General features: G+C 40.4%; 2 gene segments (V, D, J or C); both read left to right on the top strand.

The window, feature by feature from the left end:
- Positions 1 to 8,390: 8,390 nt before the first annotated feature.
- Positions 8,391 to 8,939, top strand: LOC110539435 (immunoglobulin heavy variable 3-23-like). The segment is given in 2 exon segments: positions 8,391 to 8,500; positions 8,611 to 8,939. Coding segments are annotated over 2 exon segments (375 nt in total).
- Positions 8,940 to 19,249: 10,310 nt separating this feature from the next.
- LOC110539436 (Ig heavy chain V region 914-like) lies at positions 19,250 to 19,836 on the top strand. The segment is given in 2 exon segments: positions 19,250 to 19,359; positions 19,457 to 19,836. Coding segments are annotated over 2 exon segments (426 nt in total).
- Positions 19,837 to 20,305: the final 469 nt, after the last annotated feature.

The following is a 20,305-nucleotide window of genomic DNA, read 5'->3' as shown; positions in this document are numbered from 1 at the left end:
GAGCTCAGACAGAAACCTCCCTGCAGGGCGCTCATGACCAGCAGGGGGCGCTGAGAGCACACAGAGATCTGGGAGACAGAGTTGCAGACTGTTCAGAGTCCTGGAGGACATGGAGGGCTGGATTCTGTGTTAGGCCTGCCTGTGCACAGGGGTTTTCTCTACAAATATAGTATGTAATACCACTCCTAGGCATATATCCAAAATATGCTCAAGTACACAACAAGAACATGTTTGTAGCAGCTCCATTCGTATTATCCAGAAGCTGAGGGGGGCGGGGGCAGATGCCCCTCAATGGAAGAATGGATACAGGAATTGTGGTACATTAACACAATGGAATATTTCTCGGCTATTAAAAACAAGGAAATCATGAAATTCGCAGGCAAATGATGAGAACTAGAAAAGATCATCTTGAGTGAGGTAACAAAAGCAGAAAGACACATGTGGTTTATACTCACTCATAAGTGGATGTTAGCCATGTAATAGAGAATAACCATACTAAAATCTAGACTGCTAAAGAAGCTAAACAACAAGGAAGACCCTAGGGAAGATGCTCAATCCTAATTCAGAAGAACAAATGCGATAGACTTTGGAAGCAGGAGCAGGTAGTGAACAGGCAAGGAGCCTGCCACAGATGGCTTTTGAAAGACTCCCCTGATCAAGGTATCTAAGCAGAGACTGAGAATCATAGACAAACATTCGGCAGAGTGCAGAGAATCTTAGGAAGAAGGGGGAGATTGAAAGACGTGTAGTGGACAGGAGCTCCAAAAGTAGACAAACAGCCAGCATAACTGAGTCCTGGGAGCCCTTCAGAGACTGATACCACAACCAAGCACACTGCAAGGAGAGGACCTAAAACCTCAGTTCAGATATAGCCCATAAAATTCTTGAAGTTTCCAAGGATTTATTCAACTTTGTTTTTTCTGCATGATACATATTTTGAATTTATTTGTTACAGTGTTTCTCTGTCTCTCTGTTTCTGTTTCCCTCTCTGTCTCTGTGTCTTTGTTTTTTTCTCTATCACTTACTAAGTGTGTGTGCATGTGTGTACGTGTTGACATGAAAAGTCTTTCTATATCAATCTACAAAATAATTTTGAAATAATTTCCATCACTGAGCCTGCATCTTAGCATCTGCCTAGACTGGTTGGCCAGGGAATCCCAAGGATCACACTTTCTCCACATCCCAGAGCTCTGCTTACTCATTGGTCACCTACTTCTTTTTGTAGTTATGGAGAACTAAACACAGATCCGTGTTCTTGTGTGGTAACATGTGTGATCACAGACTTAATGTTCACAACCCACATGTTTTTTTTTTTTTTAATGTAGTATATACTCCAACTTAGAAAAAATGCAAAGCATTACTAGGGAAAAGGGATTTTTCTAGGGATGAGGATCAAATCCTAAAGAAGCAAAGGACACATGAGACTGTGGAATGCTATGCTAAGAGCAGAGACTCAGTAAGAATCCTAATTAGAGTGCTGTGTGGGGTTCAAGTTAGAGCCAGCATGGAAATCAGCAGAACTGTGACCCAGGAACCCAGGTGAGCTTCAGTCTCTCCATCATCCTCACATGAACCACACACAACAGACCCAGCCCTGACTAGCTGTGGTACTGGTAATAAGATGTGTGATGTCAAGTCTAGAAGGTAACCAAAAACATGGGGAATACTCTGTAAAACGTCGGCACAGATTGGACCACATTGCTAGAATCTCAAATCCTGTTTTTAGTACTAGGGATTTTGTGGACTAGCATGACATGTCAAGTTGGGGCATTGCCTCCTGTTACATATCTCGACCTTCTTCAGAAATGGAAATGGAGACAGAACAATGGACACTGAGGAAATACAAGGAAACATTAGGCCTTTTAAAAAGCTTATAAGTAAAACATAAAATAAAAAAATAAGAAACTGAACTAAACTAAATGAACAATTTTCTTGATAGATTCCATTTATGAAAGTTGAATCAAGATCAGGTAAATAATTAAATAGTCCTATATCACCCAAGGAAATAGAAGATGCCATTCAAAGTCTCCCATCCAAAAATAGCCCAGGACCAAATGGTTACAATGCAGAAGGCTACCAGACCTTCAAGGAAGAGCTAATTCTAATACTCATCAAGTTGTTTCACAAAATAGACAAAGAAGGAACATTGCCAAACTCATTCTATGAGGCCTAGGTTCCCCTGATATCTAAACCACACAAAGACCCAACAAAGAAAGATAATCTCAGACCAATCTCTCTTATGAACATTGTTGCAAATTACTCAGTAAAATACTTGCAAACTAAATCTAAGAACACATCAAAGATATCATCCACTATGACCAAGTAGGCTTCTTTCCAAGAATGCAGAAATGGTTCAAGATACAGGAATCCATCAATGTAATTCACTATAAAAATAAACCGAAAAAAAAACACACATAATCATTTCCTTAGATGGTGAGAAAGTATTTTAAAAAAATCCAACACCTGTTCATTTTTAAAATCTTGAAAAGATTAGGGATACAATGCACATAGCCAAACATAGTAAAGGCAATATACAGCCAGCCTATAACCAATATCAAAATAAACAGACAGAAACTGAACTAAATCCCACTGAAATCAGGCACAAGTTAAGGCTGCCCACTCTATCCTTAACTCTTCACAAAGTACTTGAAGTCATATATAGAGCAATAAGAAGATAAAGGAGATAAAGGGGATACATATTGGAAAGGAAGAAGTCAAAGTATCACTATTCACAGATAAAAAGATAGTATTCTACGACCAGAGAACTTCTACAGCTGATAAAAAAAAAAAAAAAAAAAAAAAAAAAAAAAAAACTTCAGAAAATGGCTGGGAACAAAATTAACTCAAAAAATCAGTAGCTTTCCTGTATACAAAAGACAAATGGGCAAAAAAAAAAAAAAAAGTCAGAGAAAAAACAACCTTTACAATAGCAACAAATATCAAAAGGTTCTTTTGTGTAACTACAACCAAGCAAGTGAAAGACTTGTTGGGAAAAAAAAAAATCAAGTCTCTGAAGAAAGAAATGGAAGAAGATATCACAAGATTGGAAGTCCTTTGAATTTCATAGATCTGAAGGATTAACATCACAAAAGTCTTATGTTTAAATTCAGCACAATTCCCATCAAAATGCCAACACAGTTCTTTACAAACCTTGAAAGAACAATTCTCAACTTCACATGGAAAAAATAACCTGAATCGCTGAAACCACCCTGCATGATGAAAGATCTTGTGGAGGTATCGCCATTTGTGATCTCAAGTTGTACTATAGAGCAACAGTAATAAAAGCTGCATGGTACTGGCATAGGAATAGACTGGCAGATCAATGGAATTGGATCAAAGTAAACCCACAAAGTTTACTTTGTACAAAGTTTACAAAGATTAAAGTAAACCCACAAAGCTACAGATACTTGATTTTTTTTTTTTTTTTTTTTTTTTTTTTTTTTTTTTTTTTTTTTTTTTTTACAAAGAATCCAGTCCATAAAATGGAAAAGAGACAGAATCTTCAACAAATGGTGCTGGTCTAACTGGATGTCTATGTGTAGAAAAATGCTAATAGATCCATACTTATCTCCCTGCACTAAAGTCCAAGTGGATCAAAGACCTCAACATAAAACCAGACACACTGTATATGTTAGAAGAAAAAGTAGGGAAGAGCCGTGAACTCATTGGCAAAGGAGCTCTTGAACAAATATCAAGAGCTCAGGCTCTAAGATCAACAATCAATAAATGGGACCTCACAAATCAAAAACTTCTGTAAACAAAAAGAATGGTCAACAGAACAAAACAACAACCTACAGGCTGGGAAAAATCTTCACCAATCCTACAACTGGCAGACAGCTAACATCCAGAATATATAAAGAACTCAAGAAATTAAACACCACCAAACCAAATAATTCGATTTTAAAATGGGGTAAAGGGCTAAACAGAGAATTCTCAACTGAGGAATATCAAATGGAGAAGAAACAATTAAAGAAATGGATAATACCCTCAAACATTAGGGAAATGGAAATCAAAACGACACTGAGATTCCACCACACAGGCATCACATTGGCTAAGATAAAAACTCAAGTGACAACACATGCTGGATTGGATGTGGAGAAAGGGGAACCTTCTTCCACAGCTGGTGGGACTGTAAACTCGTACAACCACTTTGGAAATCATTCTGGCACTTTCTCAAAAAATGAGAATAGTACTACCTCAGTATCCAGTTATACCTCTCCTGGGCATATACCCAAAAAGTGCTCTACCATACAACAAGGCCATTTGCTCAACTATGTTTGTAGCAGCTCTATTCATAACAGCCAGAATCAGGAAACAATCTAGATGTCCCTCAACCAAAGAGTGGATAAAGAAACTGTGGTATATTTACACAATGGAATACTCCTCAGCTATTAAAAATAAGGCAATCATGATATTTGTAGGCAAATGGATGAAACTAGAAAAGGTCATCCTGAGTGATGTAACCCAGAAGCAGAAAGATCTACATGGGATATCCTAATTTATAAGTGGAAATTAGCCATATAATATTGGATAAACATACTAAAATCTACAGACCTAAATATGCTAAACAACAAAGAGGACCCTAGGGAAGACGCTTCATTCTCATTCAGAAGGAAAAACAGAATAGAGAAGAGAAGCAGTAGAAGTGAGGGAACATGATGGAAGATTACCACATGTGTACTCTATAAGACTACACCTAGCAAGGGATCAAAGCAGATACTGAGACTCACAGCCAAACATTGTGGATAGAGTACAGGGAGTCTTATGGAAGAATGGAGATACAGAAGGACTCACAGTGGACAGGAACCACATAAGGAGTTCAACAAAACAAAAAGAGTGGGCCCAGAGGGACTGCAGAGATGGCTGCATCAACAAAGGACCATGCATAGAGAGGACCAAGACCCATGCTCAGATGTAGCCCATGGACAGCTCAGTCTCCATGCAGATCCCATAGTAAGGGGAGAAAAAGACAGTCTCTGGCATGAACTCTGTTCCTTCCTCCTTGATCATTTCTCCCTTGTGGGGTGGCCTAGGCAGCCTACAAGAGGAAGAGGATCAGGCAGTCCTGATAAGACCTGCTAGGCTAGGTTTAAACAGTAGGGAGGAGGACTTTCTCTATCAGTGGACTAGAAGAAAGGAATAGGGGAGGAAATGGAAGGGATGGTGGTTCCTGGAGGAGATAAGTGCATGGGTACAACTGGGATACAAAGCAAATAAATTGTGAAGAACAACAACAACAACAACAAAAGAACAAGAAGAAGGGAAGGAAGGATGGAGGGAGGGAGGGAAGGAAGTAAGAAAAGAAGGAAGGAAGGAAGGAAGGAAGAAAGAAAGGAAGAAAGAAGGAAGGAAAGGAAAGAAAGAAAGCAGAAAGAATATTGACAGAATCCAAGAACAAACCCAAACACCATCCAACACGATAAAGTAGGTTTCATCCTAGAGATGCAAGAATGGTTCAATAGATGAAAATCTATCAATATAAACCACCAATATGTGCAAACTGAAAGAAAAAAAAAACATGATAATTTCCATAGATGTTGAAAAGGCCTTTGATAAAATCCAATACCCATTCATTTTAAAAATCTTAGGGATATCAGGGATACAAGACACATACTTAAACCCAATAAAGGAAATATACAGCAAGCCAATAGCCTATATCAAATTAAATGGAGAGAAACTTAAAGTAATTCACTAAAATCAAGGGCAAGGGCTGTCACTCTCTCAATATCTATCCAATATTGTACTTGAAATTACAGCTAAAGCAGCAGGAAAACTAAAGGAGATCAAATAGGAAAGGGAGGACTCAAAGTATCTCTAGTAATAGATATGATAGTATATGTTAAGTGATCCTCAAAGTTCTAACAGAGAAGACCTACACCCGGAAAACACCTTCAGCATAGTGTCTGCACACAAAATTAACTCAAAATACCAGCATTATATAAACAGTAAACTAGCAGAAAATTATGCAAACAACAATTTTCACACTAGCCACAAATAATATAATGTATGTTAGTGTAACACTAACTCTGCAGGTAAAAGACCATATGACAAAAATTTCAAGTCATGAAATAAAGAAACTGAAGAAGATATTAGAAGATTGAAAGATCTCCCATGCTTATGGATAAGCAGGAATAACATAATATGAATGGCCATCTGGTTTACCAAAAACAATTCAAAGCAATTCCTATCAATTTTCCAACAAAATACTTTACAGACCAATTATCAACTTCATATGGAAATTTAAAAAAAAAGCCATGATGCCATGATGTTAAAACAATTGCATACAATAAAAGAACTTCTGGAGAAATCAATCACCATCCCTGATCTCAAGCTATACTACAGAACAACAGTAATAAAAACTGAATGGCACTGTCCTAGACAAAGATTGGCTGATCAATGGAATCGATTCAAAGAGTCTGAAATTAACCCACATACCTACAGACACTTGATTTCTTACAAAAATTCCAAAACCATACAAGGGAAAAACAAAATATTTTCAACAAACGGTGCTGGTCTAATGGGATATTTGCATGTAGAAGAACACAAATGATTTGAAATTTATCAGCCTGCACAAAACTCAAGTACAAGTGGATCAAAGACCTCAACATAAAATTGGATCCACTAAGACTAATAGAAGAGAAAGTGAGGAATAGCCTAGGATAAATTAGTTTGGGAGGCTACTTTCTGAATAGAAAAACACTACCTCAGGCACTAAGATCAACAAATAATAAACAGGACCTCATGGTTATGAAAAAATTTTGCAAGGCAAAGGACACTGTAAACAGGAAAAGAAGGCAGCCTGCAGAATGGGAAAAGATTTTCACCAACCCTGTATCCAACAGGGGGTTAGTTTTCAAAATATTTAAAGACTTTGAGAAATTAAGTACCAACAAACAAAATAACCCAATAAAAATGGGGTACAGAGTTAAACACAGACTTCTCAACAGAGGAATCTCTAATGGCTAAAATGCACTCAATAAAAATTTTCAAATTCCTTAGTCATTGGGAAAAAGCCAATCAGGAGAAGCAAGGACTACAGAATAGAACACCTACACTTGACCACATTTTCAAACAGATGAATTCTCTTCCCTAGGATGAGCTACACCCAAAACTTCCTCACTAAAACAAAAGGCCTGTAAATAATCTCCACGATCTATACAATGTATTTGGTTGGCTTGGTCTCAGGTAGTGTTTACCCACAAAAGAACGTCCAACATGAGTTGGGAATGTGATAGTCATGTCATGTCCACATGACATTATCTCCCAGCACTCTTCCCCATGCTCCACCTCTCACACATGTTCCACCTCCTCTTGTCCAGTGTTCTCTGAAACCTGGAGGAACATGAGTGGAACTGGAAAATGTTATGTCAAACAATAACAAGGACCTGAAAACACAAACAGTGCCTGTTTCTGACATATGCAGAGCCTACATTGTGTGTCAGGTGTTCTGACCTCTGTTTTGTAGATTTTGGAACTAGAATGGGAACCTTGAAGGGAAAAACTACTTAGGTGTGGGACAAGGAGGACCAAGAACAATGGAACATTTGTGATTTGAAATCAAAACTGAGATGCGGTGAGAAAAAGAAAAAAAGTAGGAGGGAAACCGGAGAACTGGTTAAATGAGAAAAAAAAAGTCATCCTAAATAATAATTAAAAGCCCTGATTATACTAATTGTATTACATGGGGGAAACTAACTATCCTAACACAGCAAAGACATTCACATGTGGCCTGGAGTGAAAAAGCAAAAAGAAAATGGTAGAGGGAGGACTTAAAAGGAGAAACAGGATGCAAACAAGTGAGTTTGCTGCAAATAGAAGTATTTCTCCATAGCAATGACTGAGTGGTAGACAGACAGGGATATGGAATGTCTCAGATGCAAGCCTCTATGAGAACTAAGGATATCGTTCTATCACTAACAAGTAAAATTCAGAATATTCCCAAGTGTTCTCATTACAGACAGTGAGTTCTGCTCACATCACCTTGCATGAGTGACCCTGCCCCTGATCCACATCTGGGAGAAGCCATGTCCAGACCAGAAAGTGGGATAGACTAAACTCATATATAGAAACACAGTTATATGTGGTACTATTTAATAACACATCTTTACTAAAGAGATTGAGTATGGAAACAAACTATGTTCTGTGCATAGGCCCAAAAGGGATCTCAAGGAAGTATGAAAAATTATTAATCAAAAAATGTGAACATGAAACCACCATATTTGTTAAATTCTGTAACTGTCAGCAATGCCTTAAATGTCTTATATTTGCGCTGAGCACTGTCTTCTGCTTATGTTTAAATACAGAGCATCTACATCAGGAAGACATGCAAATAAGGCTTCTCTGTGCCCTTGAAAACCAGGCCTGCCTTGACCCTGCAGCTCTGACAGAGGAGCCCAGGCCTGGATTCCCAGGTCCTCACATTCAGTGATTACCACTGTCCACAGACCATTCACCATGGACTTGGGGATCAGCTGGATTTTCCTTGTCTTTATTTTAAAAGGTAATTGATGGAAATGATATTCTGTGTGATATGTGAACATGAGAAAGAAAAAAAAATACTTTTCGTTTTTGTGTGTGACATATTCTGACCATCAGTCTTTGTGTTTGCAGGTGTCCAGTGTGATGTGCAGCTGGTGGAGTCTGGAGGAGGCTTAGTGCAGCCTGGAAAGTCCCTGAAACTCTCCTGTGCAGCCTCTGGATTCACCTTCAGTGATTATGGCATGGACTGGGTCCGCCAGGCTCCAGGGAAGGGGCTGGAGTGGGTCTCATGGATTAGATATGACGGGGGTGACACCGCTTATGCCGACGCCGTGAAGGGCCGATTCACCATCTCCAGAGACAATGCCAAGAACACCCTGTACCTGCAAATGAACAGTCTGAGGTCTGAGGACACGGCCACATATTACTGTGCAAGAGACACAGTGAGTGAGTGTAACTGAGAGCTCAGACACAAACCTCCCTGCAAGGCTCTCATGACCAGCAGGGGGCGCGGATGGCACACAGAGCTCTGTGTGGTAAGAGTTCCAAACTGATCAGAGTCCTGGAGGACATGGAGGGCTGGACTCTGTGTTTGGCCGGCCTCTTTACAAGTATAGTGTAGAGTAAAACTTGCAGTGTTCAAATCTATGTTCAACTTTCAAATTTCCTCTGTGGCAGGTGTTTTGTATTTATTTATTATAGTGTTTCTTTGTTTTTCTCTGAAGTCTTTAACTGTCTCTGTCTCTCTCTTTCTATATGTCTGTCTATATCTCTCACTCTGTGTGTATAGATGTGTGTTTGTGTGTTACACGTTGCCATGAAATGTCTTCCTTTAGCAATACACAAAATAATTTTGAAATGAGTTCCATCAATGGCCCCTGAAATCACCAACTGTCTAAACTCAGAAGTAGTCAGATGTGTCACCTAGAACGCAAAGAGAACATTATTCTCAAAGGCATTCTGGGATCACATGGATGATCTCACTATAAAAGTAGGTGAGCATTGGAATCCAGGGGATGATGGCTGTTCAATCAAAACATGATGCCACCTGGGAAATGATTTGTTTGTCAGATTGTCATGGAATTCTGTTGCCTGCGGTGATGGCACAGCTGTGGCTGCAACACATTGCTGTCTTGTGAGTTCTTGAGAAATGGCATAGAGAGAAAGAGCTCTGTATTCATAGGTTCAACCACTAGACAAAGGTCTGGAAGATGCAGGCAGGATCCATGCCTGTGTCAGCAAACTGATTCAACCTTCTCTGTCCTGCTTGGCCCATCATGTCCATCCACCTGTGTCAGGACAGTGTTCCTGAGAGGGAGCTGAGCTGTGACATCATGCCTGCTACAGCAACCCAGCCACAGCTGCACTAGTGAATTCCTGGGAAAACAAAAACTGTGGTCTGACAGACTGTTGCCTAAAAATGACAATTTAAGTGATTTATTCTCAGTTTCAAACAGACATTTTTCAACATGTTCTGAAATGTTTGGAAATGGATGTCTTCTAGAGCCAAACACCAACTTTCTATAGTTTCTGTAAATTGTGAAGGAGATGTGCATCCTTGCAGAGCAGGGCAGAGGGAGGAGCCTGGGGAGGCTGAGAGCACAGGGTGGAAGATTGCAGTACTACGGCAAAGGAAGAGAAGAGTCAGATACTGCTAAATTCCTGTTTACAAAAGAGGTACAGGAATAGGGCTGTGCCGTCCACAGGATATAGGTCTTTATCACAGACACGATCTTCCTGTCTTGAATCTGTCCACTCTAAGCTCATTCTTTGGCCACCAGTGCCCCAGAACTGTGTGTTCATCAGAATTATTTCATTTCTGTTTCTCAGCTGTCACTTCATCTGCTCCCAGTCACTGTTTACAGCATCCTATTTGTAGACAAGTGCAGCATCAACGTGGCGTCATGTCACAAGAGTGTGTAAAAATACATACTTGACCTAAATGAACACTGTAGGTATTTATGTGCCTGATTTTCATATCTAAAAGTGATGAAATAAAATGAGAAATTTTTATTGTTCTTTCATTTTCTGTGCACACCCAGGGATGGCCAGCAAGAAGAGAATCATGTGATAAGGAAGTAGGTTCCTGCTGGGGCCAAATTCTGAGGTCACCTGCTGCCAAGTTATAGCAGACTGTTCTCCATTGTCAAAAACCTGAGGATTAATATATTGTCAGCCTAATACGGAAACTGTGCAACATCAGGACAGCAGTGGCAGGACCACTGGGATGTAGCCCTGCATCCAGCCCACATTAGTCTCCTGTACTCCTCTGTGGTGTACATGAGGAGCACACATGTCTGGAACACAGCCCTGACGTCTCTGCTGGTGACCTCTGCATCAGCTTCAGCACCCAGTTTCCTTCCCTGCTTCACTTCCTCCCCTGACTTATTTTTGATGAGCCGTGATGCAGAAAATTTAAAACACTATTGGATGTGTGTCTCCTGTGAGGAATGCAGGCATCCCTGGAGGTATATGAAAGAGAGAGGAGGACAATGGTCCTGGAAGACTGTCTGATATAGGTGCATCAGAGAGTGTTATTTCAGTCTCAGGGAGGTTCAGCAAGGTGAGGAAGGAGTCTCTGAGGTGCAGGTGTCAGACCAACCCCAGCCTGCTCTGCTCCAGTGTCAGCAGGGCTTGGTTCACTCAAAGAGAAGCTCACAGATGTTGATAATTCACACACTTATCACAGTGTTGGAACTCTCATCACTGAGCCATAGCAATGAGTCTGGGAATGTGCAGATTGAACAGGTTTTCTTGAGTAGATTTCAGTTTAGCAGCAGAAGGAAGGAAGCCATCCTGGACAAATCAGGTTCCCATCTCATGACCAGTGGATGAAATTACCTCACTGCTTTCCTGGGATGAAGACTCTGGCTGGAGGATTAGGAACACTCCATTTGTGAGAATCCTTCTGTCAGCTGTTCCTCTCATACAGAGGGCATTTGCCACTCTCTCAGATTAATTATGATTTGCAAAACAAACAAACTAACAAACAGTGTCCTTTACTTCACAGATGCTTTTCTGTTTCATGGTGTCTCACTTATTAGTTGTTCATATTAGAGCCTGTGTTTTTGGTGTTCTCTTCAGGAAGTTGTCTCCCGTGTCAATGACTCAAGGCTCTTCCCTACTTTTTCTTCTAACAGGTTTATTGTGTCTGGTTTTATGTTGAGGTCTTGATCAGCTTGGACTTCATTTTTGTGCAAGGTGATGAGTATGGATGTATTTGTATTTTCTACATGTAGATTTGCAGTTGGACCAGTACCATTTGTTGAAGATGCTATTTTTCCATTGTATGGTTTTGCCGTATTTGTCAAAAAGCAGGTGTCTATAAATGTGTGGGTTTATTTCTGGGTGTTCTATACAATTCCATTGATCCACCATCCTGGTTGTATGCCAGAACCATACAGTTGTATTACTGCTCCTCTAAAGTATAGCTTGAGATCAGAAATGGAGACACCTCCAGAAGATCTTTTATCATAGAGGACTGTTTTAGAGATTCTGTTTTCTTGTTATTCCATATGAAGTCGAGAATTTTTCTTTCAAGGTGTGTAATAATTGTGTTGGTAAATTGAAGGGAATTGCATTGAATCTGTAGATTGCTTTTGGTAAGATGGCCATTTTTACTCTGTTAATCCTGCCAAACCATGAGCATGGGAGATCTTACCATCTTCTGATATCTTCTTCAATTTCTTTCTTCAGAAGACACTGTCGTCAGAACAAAAAGACAGCCTACAGAGTGGGAAAGGATCTTCACCAACACTACATCTGAAGGAGAGCTAATATCCAGTATATATAAAGAACTCAAGAAGTTAAACAGCAACAAATTGAGTAATCCAATTAAAAAATTGGGTACAGAGCTAAACAGAGAATTCTCAATAGAGGAATATCAAATGGCAGAGAAACACTTAAAGGAATGCTCAGCATCTTTAGTCATCAGGGAAATACAAATCAAAATGGCCCTAAGATTTTACCTTACACCCATCAGAATGGGTAAGACCACTAACTCAATTGGCAACACATACTGGAGAGGATGTGGAGAAAGGGGAACTCTCCTACATTGCTAGTAGGAATGTAAACTTGTACAACCCTTTTGAAATCAATCTGGAGAGCTCTCAGACTATGAGGAATAGGTTTACCTCAGGATCCAGCTATTCCACTCCTAAGCATATATCCAAATGTGCACAAGGACAAGGACATTTGCTCAACCATGTTCATAGCAGCTTTATTCATAATAGCCAGAACCTGAAAAAAAAAAACCCAGAAGTCCTTCAGTTGAGGAATGGATATAAAAATTGTGGTACAATTACATAAAGGAATACTACTCAGCAATTAAAAACAGGGAAATAATGAAATTTGCAGACAAATAGTGGTAACTGTAAAAGATCATGCTGAGTGAGGTATCCGAGAAGAAGGAAGACACACATAGTATAAACTCACTTATAAGTGGCTATTAAACATGTAATATAGGATAATCATAAAATCCGTACACCTACATAAGCTAAAGAGGAAGGAGGACCCTGGGTATGATGCTCAGTCCTCATTCAGAAAGGCAAATAGGATAGACATTGGAAGAGGATAAAAAGAAGGAACAAGACAGGAGCCTATCCATAAAGGGCCTCTGAAAGACTCCACCTAGCAGGGTATTAAAGCAGATGCTGAGATTCATAGCCAAACTTTGGGCAGAATGCAGGGAATCTTATGAAAGAAGGGGGAGATAGAAAGACCTGGAGGGCACTGGAGCTAAACAGGGAGAGCAACAGAAGTAAAAAATCTGGGCATAGTGGTCTTTTCTGAGACTGATACTCCATCTAAGGATCATGCATGGCAATAACCTAGAGCCCTTGCACAGATGTAGCCCATGGCAGCTCAGTATCCAAGTGGGTTCCCTAGTAATGGGAACAAGGGCTGTCTCTGCCATGAACTCAGTGGACTTCTCTTTGATCACCTCCCCCTGAAGGGGGAGGCAGCCTTAATAGGGAACAGAGGAAGACAATGCAGCCAGTCCTGATGAGAAATGATAGGCTAGAGTTACATGGAGGGAGAGGAGGACCTTCCCTGTCAGTGGACTGGGGGAGGGTCATGGGAGGAGAAGAGGGAAGGATAGCGGGATTGGGAAGGAGTAAAGTAGGGTGGTGCAGCTTGGATACTAAGTGAATAAATTGTAATAAATAAAGACATTAAAAATTGAAGAAAAAATAGTTTTAAAATATAACATCCACTGTTTGACACTTCTACTGTAAGTCTGTCCAGCTGATGGTTGTGAGTGGTTCTATTCATTCATTGTATCTGAAAACTCTCAACATTGGTAGAGTTTAATCCCTAACCAAATCGCTGATAGTCCTATAGTCTCACTTTCATATATACAACCTAAAAAACCTATGTCTCACAGCTGACGTAGGCACAGTTCTTTTATGGGTCTCCTGTATGTACAATTCAACCAATTTTATCATACGTTTCTAGTAATTTTGATGTGTTGTTCTTTTTTCTTAAAATCTACAGTGATTTATTTTCAAGTACTTCCATTTGTAGGGAGGCAACTCTTTTCCCTGTGTCTTTCACATTAAAATCTGCATCTTCAGTCCTTTTCTGCACTGAATTGACAACGATGCTGTTCATATGCTCAGAGTTAATAAATCAACAAACACTCTGATACAATATAAACATGTTCTCTGGTTTGAAATCGTGATTACTCTGTGAGGTATTAATGAACATCTCTCCTATGGGATAAGTCTGAGGAGAAGGTTGGGGTAATGGTTTCAAAATGCCAGATTTTTAAACCATTACCCCAAAATACCATATGATGGCTTGCAGAGAATAACACTGATATCCAAGGATATTTGTGTCTTCTGAACCAGTCACACTATTGATCTTTACTGTGAAACATGTTCACACATGATTTACATCTTAAGAAGTTTCTGGAAATCAGAAGTATATTAATTAAATTTTACGATAATTTTCAATCAACGTGTCGGGAAAGAATGTATGGACTCAAGGTTGAATGAGCATGGAATGACTTTGTTACAAAGATGTTTCAAGTGAACTTCTGTGGATGTGGGGACACTTCATTTGAGAAAACTCGATTTAGAGCCCAGCAAAAACTTATCTTGAGTTTCTCTCAGAAGAAAATGGTTAGAAAAGAACTACTTGCAGTAACAATGTAGAATGCATTAAAAAGAAATGATTATAGTCTACACAGATTTGTGAAGGGCTGAGGTAATTTGACTTCCATAAAACACTTGTTTCTTCTTTTTCATCACTAACAAAAATACTTTAACATATTCTTTCATAACTTTATATATTCCTGTGTGTGTGTGTGAGTGTGAGTGTGTGTGTGAGTGTGTGTGTGTGTGTGTGTGTGTACATGTGTGTGTGTGTGAGTGTGTGTGTGTGTGTGTTATTTCAATATCTCTATTGTGCCACTGAGTATATTGTACCAGGTCAGTCACTATGGTAGCTCACAGGACTCATTAGGTAAGGTTGATAATTACTTCTCTCCTCTGGTATCTAGAAAATCACCCTCCTAAACAGTGAAAGCTGGCCAGTATAGATGAAGCTTCCAGCTGGTACTAGGCTGACATCTCCATGTTCTATGACTCAGGTACCCGGTGCCTTCAGCAATAGCATCTGGGTGACACATCTAGAGGGCATGGGCAACACTCTTCAACACTTAGGCATGTTGACCCCACTAGTCAACATCTCAAAAAGAGGTAACCTATTTCTAGCACTAGGGTTTTATTTCCTAGCATGACGAGTTTAGTTGTGGAATTGCCTCCTGTAACATGATAACTCCACCTTTTTCTATGTGTATGTGTATATATATATATATATATATATATATATATATATATATATTGGTATTTCAGGTATCTTCTATAACAGTAGATATGGGACATCATGTGAATTCAAACATGACTTCTCTATAGAACATTCTGGACAAGCACAGGGCACCTCAGACCTCAGGAAGCTCAGGGCTGTACGTGATGAGCAGGTGGTACTGGTCAAGCTGAGGGCTAGCTGATGCTGTAATTTGTGATTTCCTCTTCCTGCTTATAAATCATCCCCAAACCCAGCAAGATTTCATAATCTCTGAAAATGTCAAATGGTTTGATTTTAACACAACATTATTTTCCTGTCCAGGATCATAGTGACCTCCTTGACACTTTCCTGAATGTTGGGGAGCATCAGAGGACATGCAAGTCAGCCTCAGCATATTTCAACAAGTGTCTGTCACTCTGAAAAGTGGTGAATGAGATTTTTGTGAGGAGTCTTTGAACAATTTAAATTACCTATGAATGAATCATTCTTATTTTATATGGAATAAAACCATACCTGAATTAACAATATAAAGATAGGTTAGAAAATGACATAAATTCTCTTTCAGATGCCTAATGAAATTGTTTCCCAAAGAAGGTACAGTTAGCATTCATTTATTTAAAAAAAAAAAAAATGAAAACCCCAACCATTCTATTATACCAATGAAGACTCAGAATGCAGATGCTGGGGTGAAAACCTGATAGCTCAGAGCAGCAGAAAATGCTCCCTATAACCCTCAATCTCAGCTCATATCCTGATGGAAAAAGCCCAAAAGGGGATCACTATTTCAGCTGACAGCCACAGAAGAAAAGGTTGTAAAACCCACAGCCAAAGTCTTGCTATCTCAAAGCCCCAAAAGCTAGAGAGATAGAGCTAAAAAGTTCCCTCTACTTCTACATGCTGTGTGAAATACCCCTCAACTCAAAGTCCCTCCTACTTTTCAATCTCTGTCAGCTGGTTTCCTGCTTCACCTCTTGATCTAGGGCTAACATTATTAAATCCTGTGTACAGAAAGATCTTAGATTAAAGGTGTGTTAGGGCTCAAACACACACACACACACACACACACAAGACAGGTTCTACAGTTTACACTCTGAGGGATATTAAGGGATATTAGTGGGATCAAATATCCTACAGCATTCTTTTTGTCACAGATTCCATGTTTGAATATTCTGGTACTTAGTGGCATTGATTTGCACTGTGAAACCTCAAGAAGGACCCTGTTCCAGATATTACTTAAATGCACAGTCCTGGAAAGTTTGACCCATTACCTGTGTTGATGTCAAGCACACTTCTTGTACCAATCCTCATTAATCCTCAGTACCCATGTATGATGTGAACTGTGTTCTCCAGCCTCAGGAAACGTCTGCAGTGGATGGAGAAACATGGAGAAATTGAAGCACATAATACAATTGAGCTCTCAATTCTCAAGGAAGTGTCAGCATGGATACTCTGGGGTGGGGTGAGAGAAAGAAAGAGGCAATGAGAGAGAAACAGGAATGTGAATTTATGACATTTGTTGACTATGTGATCAGTAAGAAAGCAAAGGGATTTTAAATACCATGTTATTCATCTTCTCTACTCTTGCACTTGTGGCTGAAAGGCCACAGCTTCTGAGAATTAATATCATTTTTCCAAAATTTACCATGGAAAATGAAATATCATGGTTTCCCTTTCTAAACCAAGAGATCCCATTTAAAAGCAGAGTTTGGTACTATTGTTGTCACATTTTAAACATTTTGCCTCTTGTAAAAAATTATCTTGGACCTTAAAGCCCAAGCATTCTCTTCTTCTGCAGTATTGTGAGCTCTCATAGCACCAAACTTCACCCAGCCTGTGTGCACATCCCAGCTGGTGTTGGCTCCAGCCTCTGTTCTCTCTCATCAGTGCATCCCATAGAAAGCAGAGTGGTGTACTTTTCACAGTTTGAGCTTTTGCTGCTCACAAAGGCATCCACAATTATTCTTCTGGAACTCTCTGCTGCTGTTGACAGGATAAGCCTGGTGTGTCACCTGTGAGCTAGAGAAGTTTCATTAAGAGACACAGTGTTGAATGTTTGTATACCCCCTGTGGTTCCCTTCTTCCTCCCGTCCCAATCTCTCCCTTCCTCTGCCCTCTGCATGCATGCCCCTCCCCAAATCCACTGATAGGGGAGGTCTTTTTTTCCTTCCTTCTGAGCCTAGTCAATTAGGTCTCATCAGGAGTGGCTGCATTGTCTTCTTCTGTGGCCTGGTAATGCTGCTTCCCATTCAGGAGGAGGTAATTAAAGAACAGGCCAATCAGTTCATGTCAGAGACAGTCCCTGTTCCTATTACAATGGAACCCACTTGGATACTGAACTGCCATGGGCTACATCTGTGCAGACATCTTAGGTTATCTCCATACACACTCCGTGGTTGGAGTATCAGTCTCAGGAAAGACCCCTGTGCTCAGACACAGTTTTTTTAATTGGGGAATCTCCACATGGATGCAGTTAAATATGGTCACATATCTACCTTATTTTCCCCTTCAATTTCTCCGATATCTTCCACAAAATGAGTCTTTTCTAACTTCATAGCATCATTAAGCCCAGTCAGTGCTGCTCCTTTGTGCATGTGTATGGAGCCAAGCACAGCAGCACAGGACTCCCAGTGACCACACCCTAAAAAGAAGGATTTCCCCTCTCCAGGACTATTCCCTTCCAATAGCTCCTCAGTAAGGTTCTATGCCCAGAAGTTACTTACTTTGTCTACACGGTTTTATGCTGCCTTGGTGTCAAATAGGTCTCACACAGACAACAGCCAAGATGAACTCATTAATGTGATAGGCATGTCCTGTCCAAAAGACAGCATTTCAACCCCATGCTCCATGACTTATATTATTCCACCTACTTCTTGTCCTCAGTGCTTCTGAGGTTTAGATGATCATGGACGACACTGGACATCTTCCTGTCAATCAACATAGTGAAGATTAGAAAGAATAAACTCTTCCTGATTCTGTCATGTGCAGAACCTAGATCACATGTATTATGGGTTTGCACTTCTTTGTGTAGGTTTTGAAACTAAAATTGGAATGCTCTGAAGGGAAGACATCTTCAGTGGGTATCAAGAGGACCAAAGTCAACAGCATAATGGTGACATGAAAGCAAAATACGGCTGTATGAGAGAAAGGGGATGAGGATGAGGGAAACAAGAAAACTGGTGAAATAATGACAAACTCATCTTTAAAGTTAATTGAAAGCAACAGTTATGCTGAATGTATAAAGTTGGGAAAATAAAAACTAACATAACACAAAGGCAGTGATATGTTTCCTGATATACAGTGGAGGATGAGAATGACAAAAGGGAGTTTAAATAACTTCTGGGGAGACTTCAGAATGCAAAAGAGGTCGCTTTGCTGCAAATAGGAATCTAACTCATTAGCAAACGCTGAAGGAAGGGCAGGCACTGACAAGGAATGTCAGGTTTGAAAGCCTTCTATGCCCTGAGAAGAGGGTTATCTCAGAAGTGAGTGAAATTCAGAGGAGTCACCAGTGTCTTCAAGACAGAGAATGAATTCTACTAATCTTTTCATGCAACCCTGTCCAAGGGTAAAGTCAGGCAGCAGCCAGGTCCAGCCCAGATAATAGGAAAGACTGAACTCTTACATAGAAACAAATCTTCGTGTGGAGCTGTTTAATTTCACATTTACACTGAGGACACATAACAGTGTGAAGACACAGCATGTTGTGTGCTTATGCACAAAAGAGAACTAAATAAAGAGTGCTGAGTCATTAACAACAGAAAAGTGCATAAGGAGCTTCCACACCATACTGTGTTGATTTCAGTAACTGTCATCAGTCTTTGATGTCTTATATCTGCTCTGAGCACTGCCTTCTCCCCAGGCCCAATTACCAGCCTGCTACAGCAGGAAGACATGCAAATAAGACTTCTCTGTGCCCTTGAAAACCAGCCCTGCCCTGACCCTGCAGCTCTGACAAAGGAGCCCAGCCCTGGATTCCCAGGTCCTCACATTCAGTGATCAGCACTGAGAACAGACATTTCACCATGGACCTGGGGCTCAGCTTAGTTTTCCTTGTCTTCATTTTAAAAAGTAATTTATGGGGAAGGGATACTGTGTGCTGTGTAGATATTAGAAAGAGAAATGGAGTTTTAGTGACAGTGTTCTGACCAGTATTCTCTGTTTGCAGGTGTCCAGAGTGACGTACAGCTTGTGGAGTCTGGAGGAGGCTTGGTGCAGCCTGGAAAGTCCCTGAAACTCTCCTGTGCAGCCTCTGGATTCACCTTCAGTAGCTACAGCATGGACTGGGTCCGCCAGGCTCCAGGGAAGGGGCTGGAGTGGGTTGCCGTTATTAGCAGTGGAGGTACAATCTACTATGCCTACGCCGTGAAGGGCCGGTTCACCATCTCCAGAGACAATGCCAAGAACACGCTGTACCTGGAAATGAACAGTCTGAAGTCGGAGGACACGGCCACATATTACTGTGCAAGACACACAGTGAGTGAAAGTTACCAAGAGCTCAGACACAAACCTCCCTGCAGGGCGCTCATGACCAGCAGGGGGCGCTGAGAGCACACAGTGATCTGGGTGACAGAGTTCCAGCCTGTTGATAGAGTCCTGCTTTCCCAGATGAAGACGAAAGGACCTGGGCCTCATTCTGAGCTGGAGCTCTTCATCTGAGGCTCAGATGTAGTCAGATGTGACACAAAGAATCAGAATAGAGCATTCTTCTCTGTGGCCAGTCTGGACAAATCTGGTTCCCATCAGATGACCGGCAGATGACGTGACCTCGCTGTTTTGCTGGGATGAGGACTCTAGCTGGAGGATTACGAACATTCCTTCTTGAGAACCCTTCTGTGCCAAGCAGAGAGCAGTCGCCACTCTCTCAGATTATGATTTAAAAAGAAACAGCTTAAAATATGACATCCACTACTTGAGATTTCTACTGTAGGTCTGTGTAGCTGATGGATATGAGTGAATCTGTTCATTCTCTCTTTCTGAAAACACTCAACATTGGTAGAAATATTGTAATCGCAAA

This window comes from Meriones unguiculatus, chromosome 7 (genome assembly GCF_030254825.1).
Source record: "Meriones unguiculatus strain TT.TT164.6M chromosome 7, Bangor_MerUng_6.1, whole genome shotgun sequence".
NCBI lineage: Eukaryota > Metazoa > Chordata > Mammalia > Rodentia > Muridae > Meriones > Meriones unguiculatus.
The sequence above is the reverse complement of the archived record's forward strand: the minus strand, read 5'-3'. Positions and strand labels throughout refer to the sequence as shown.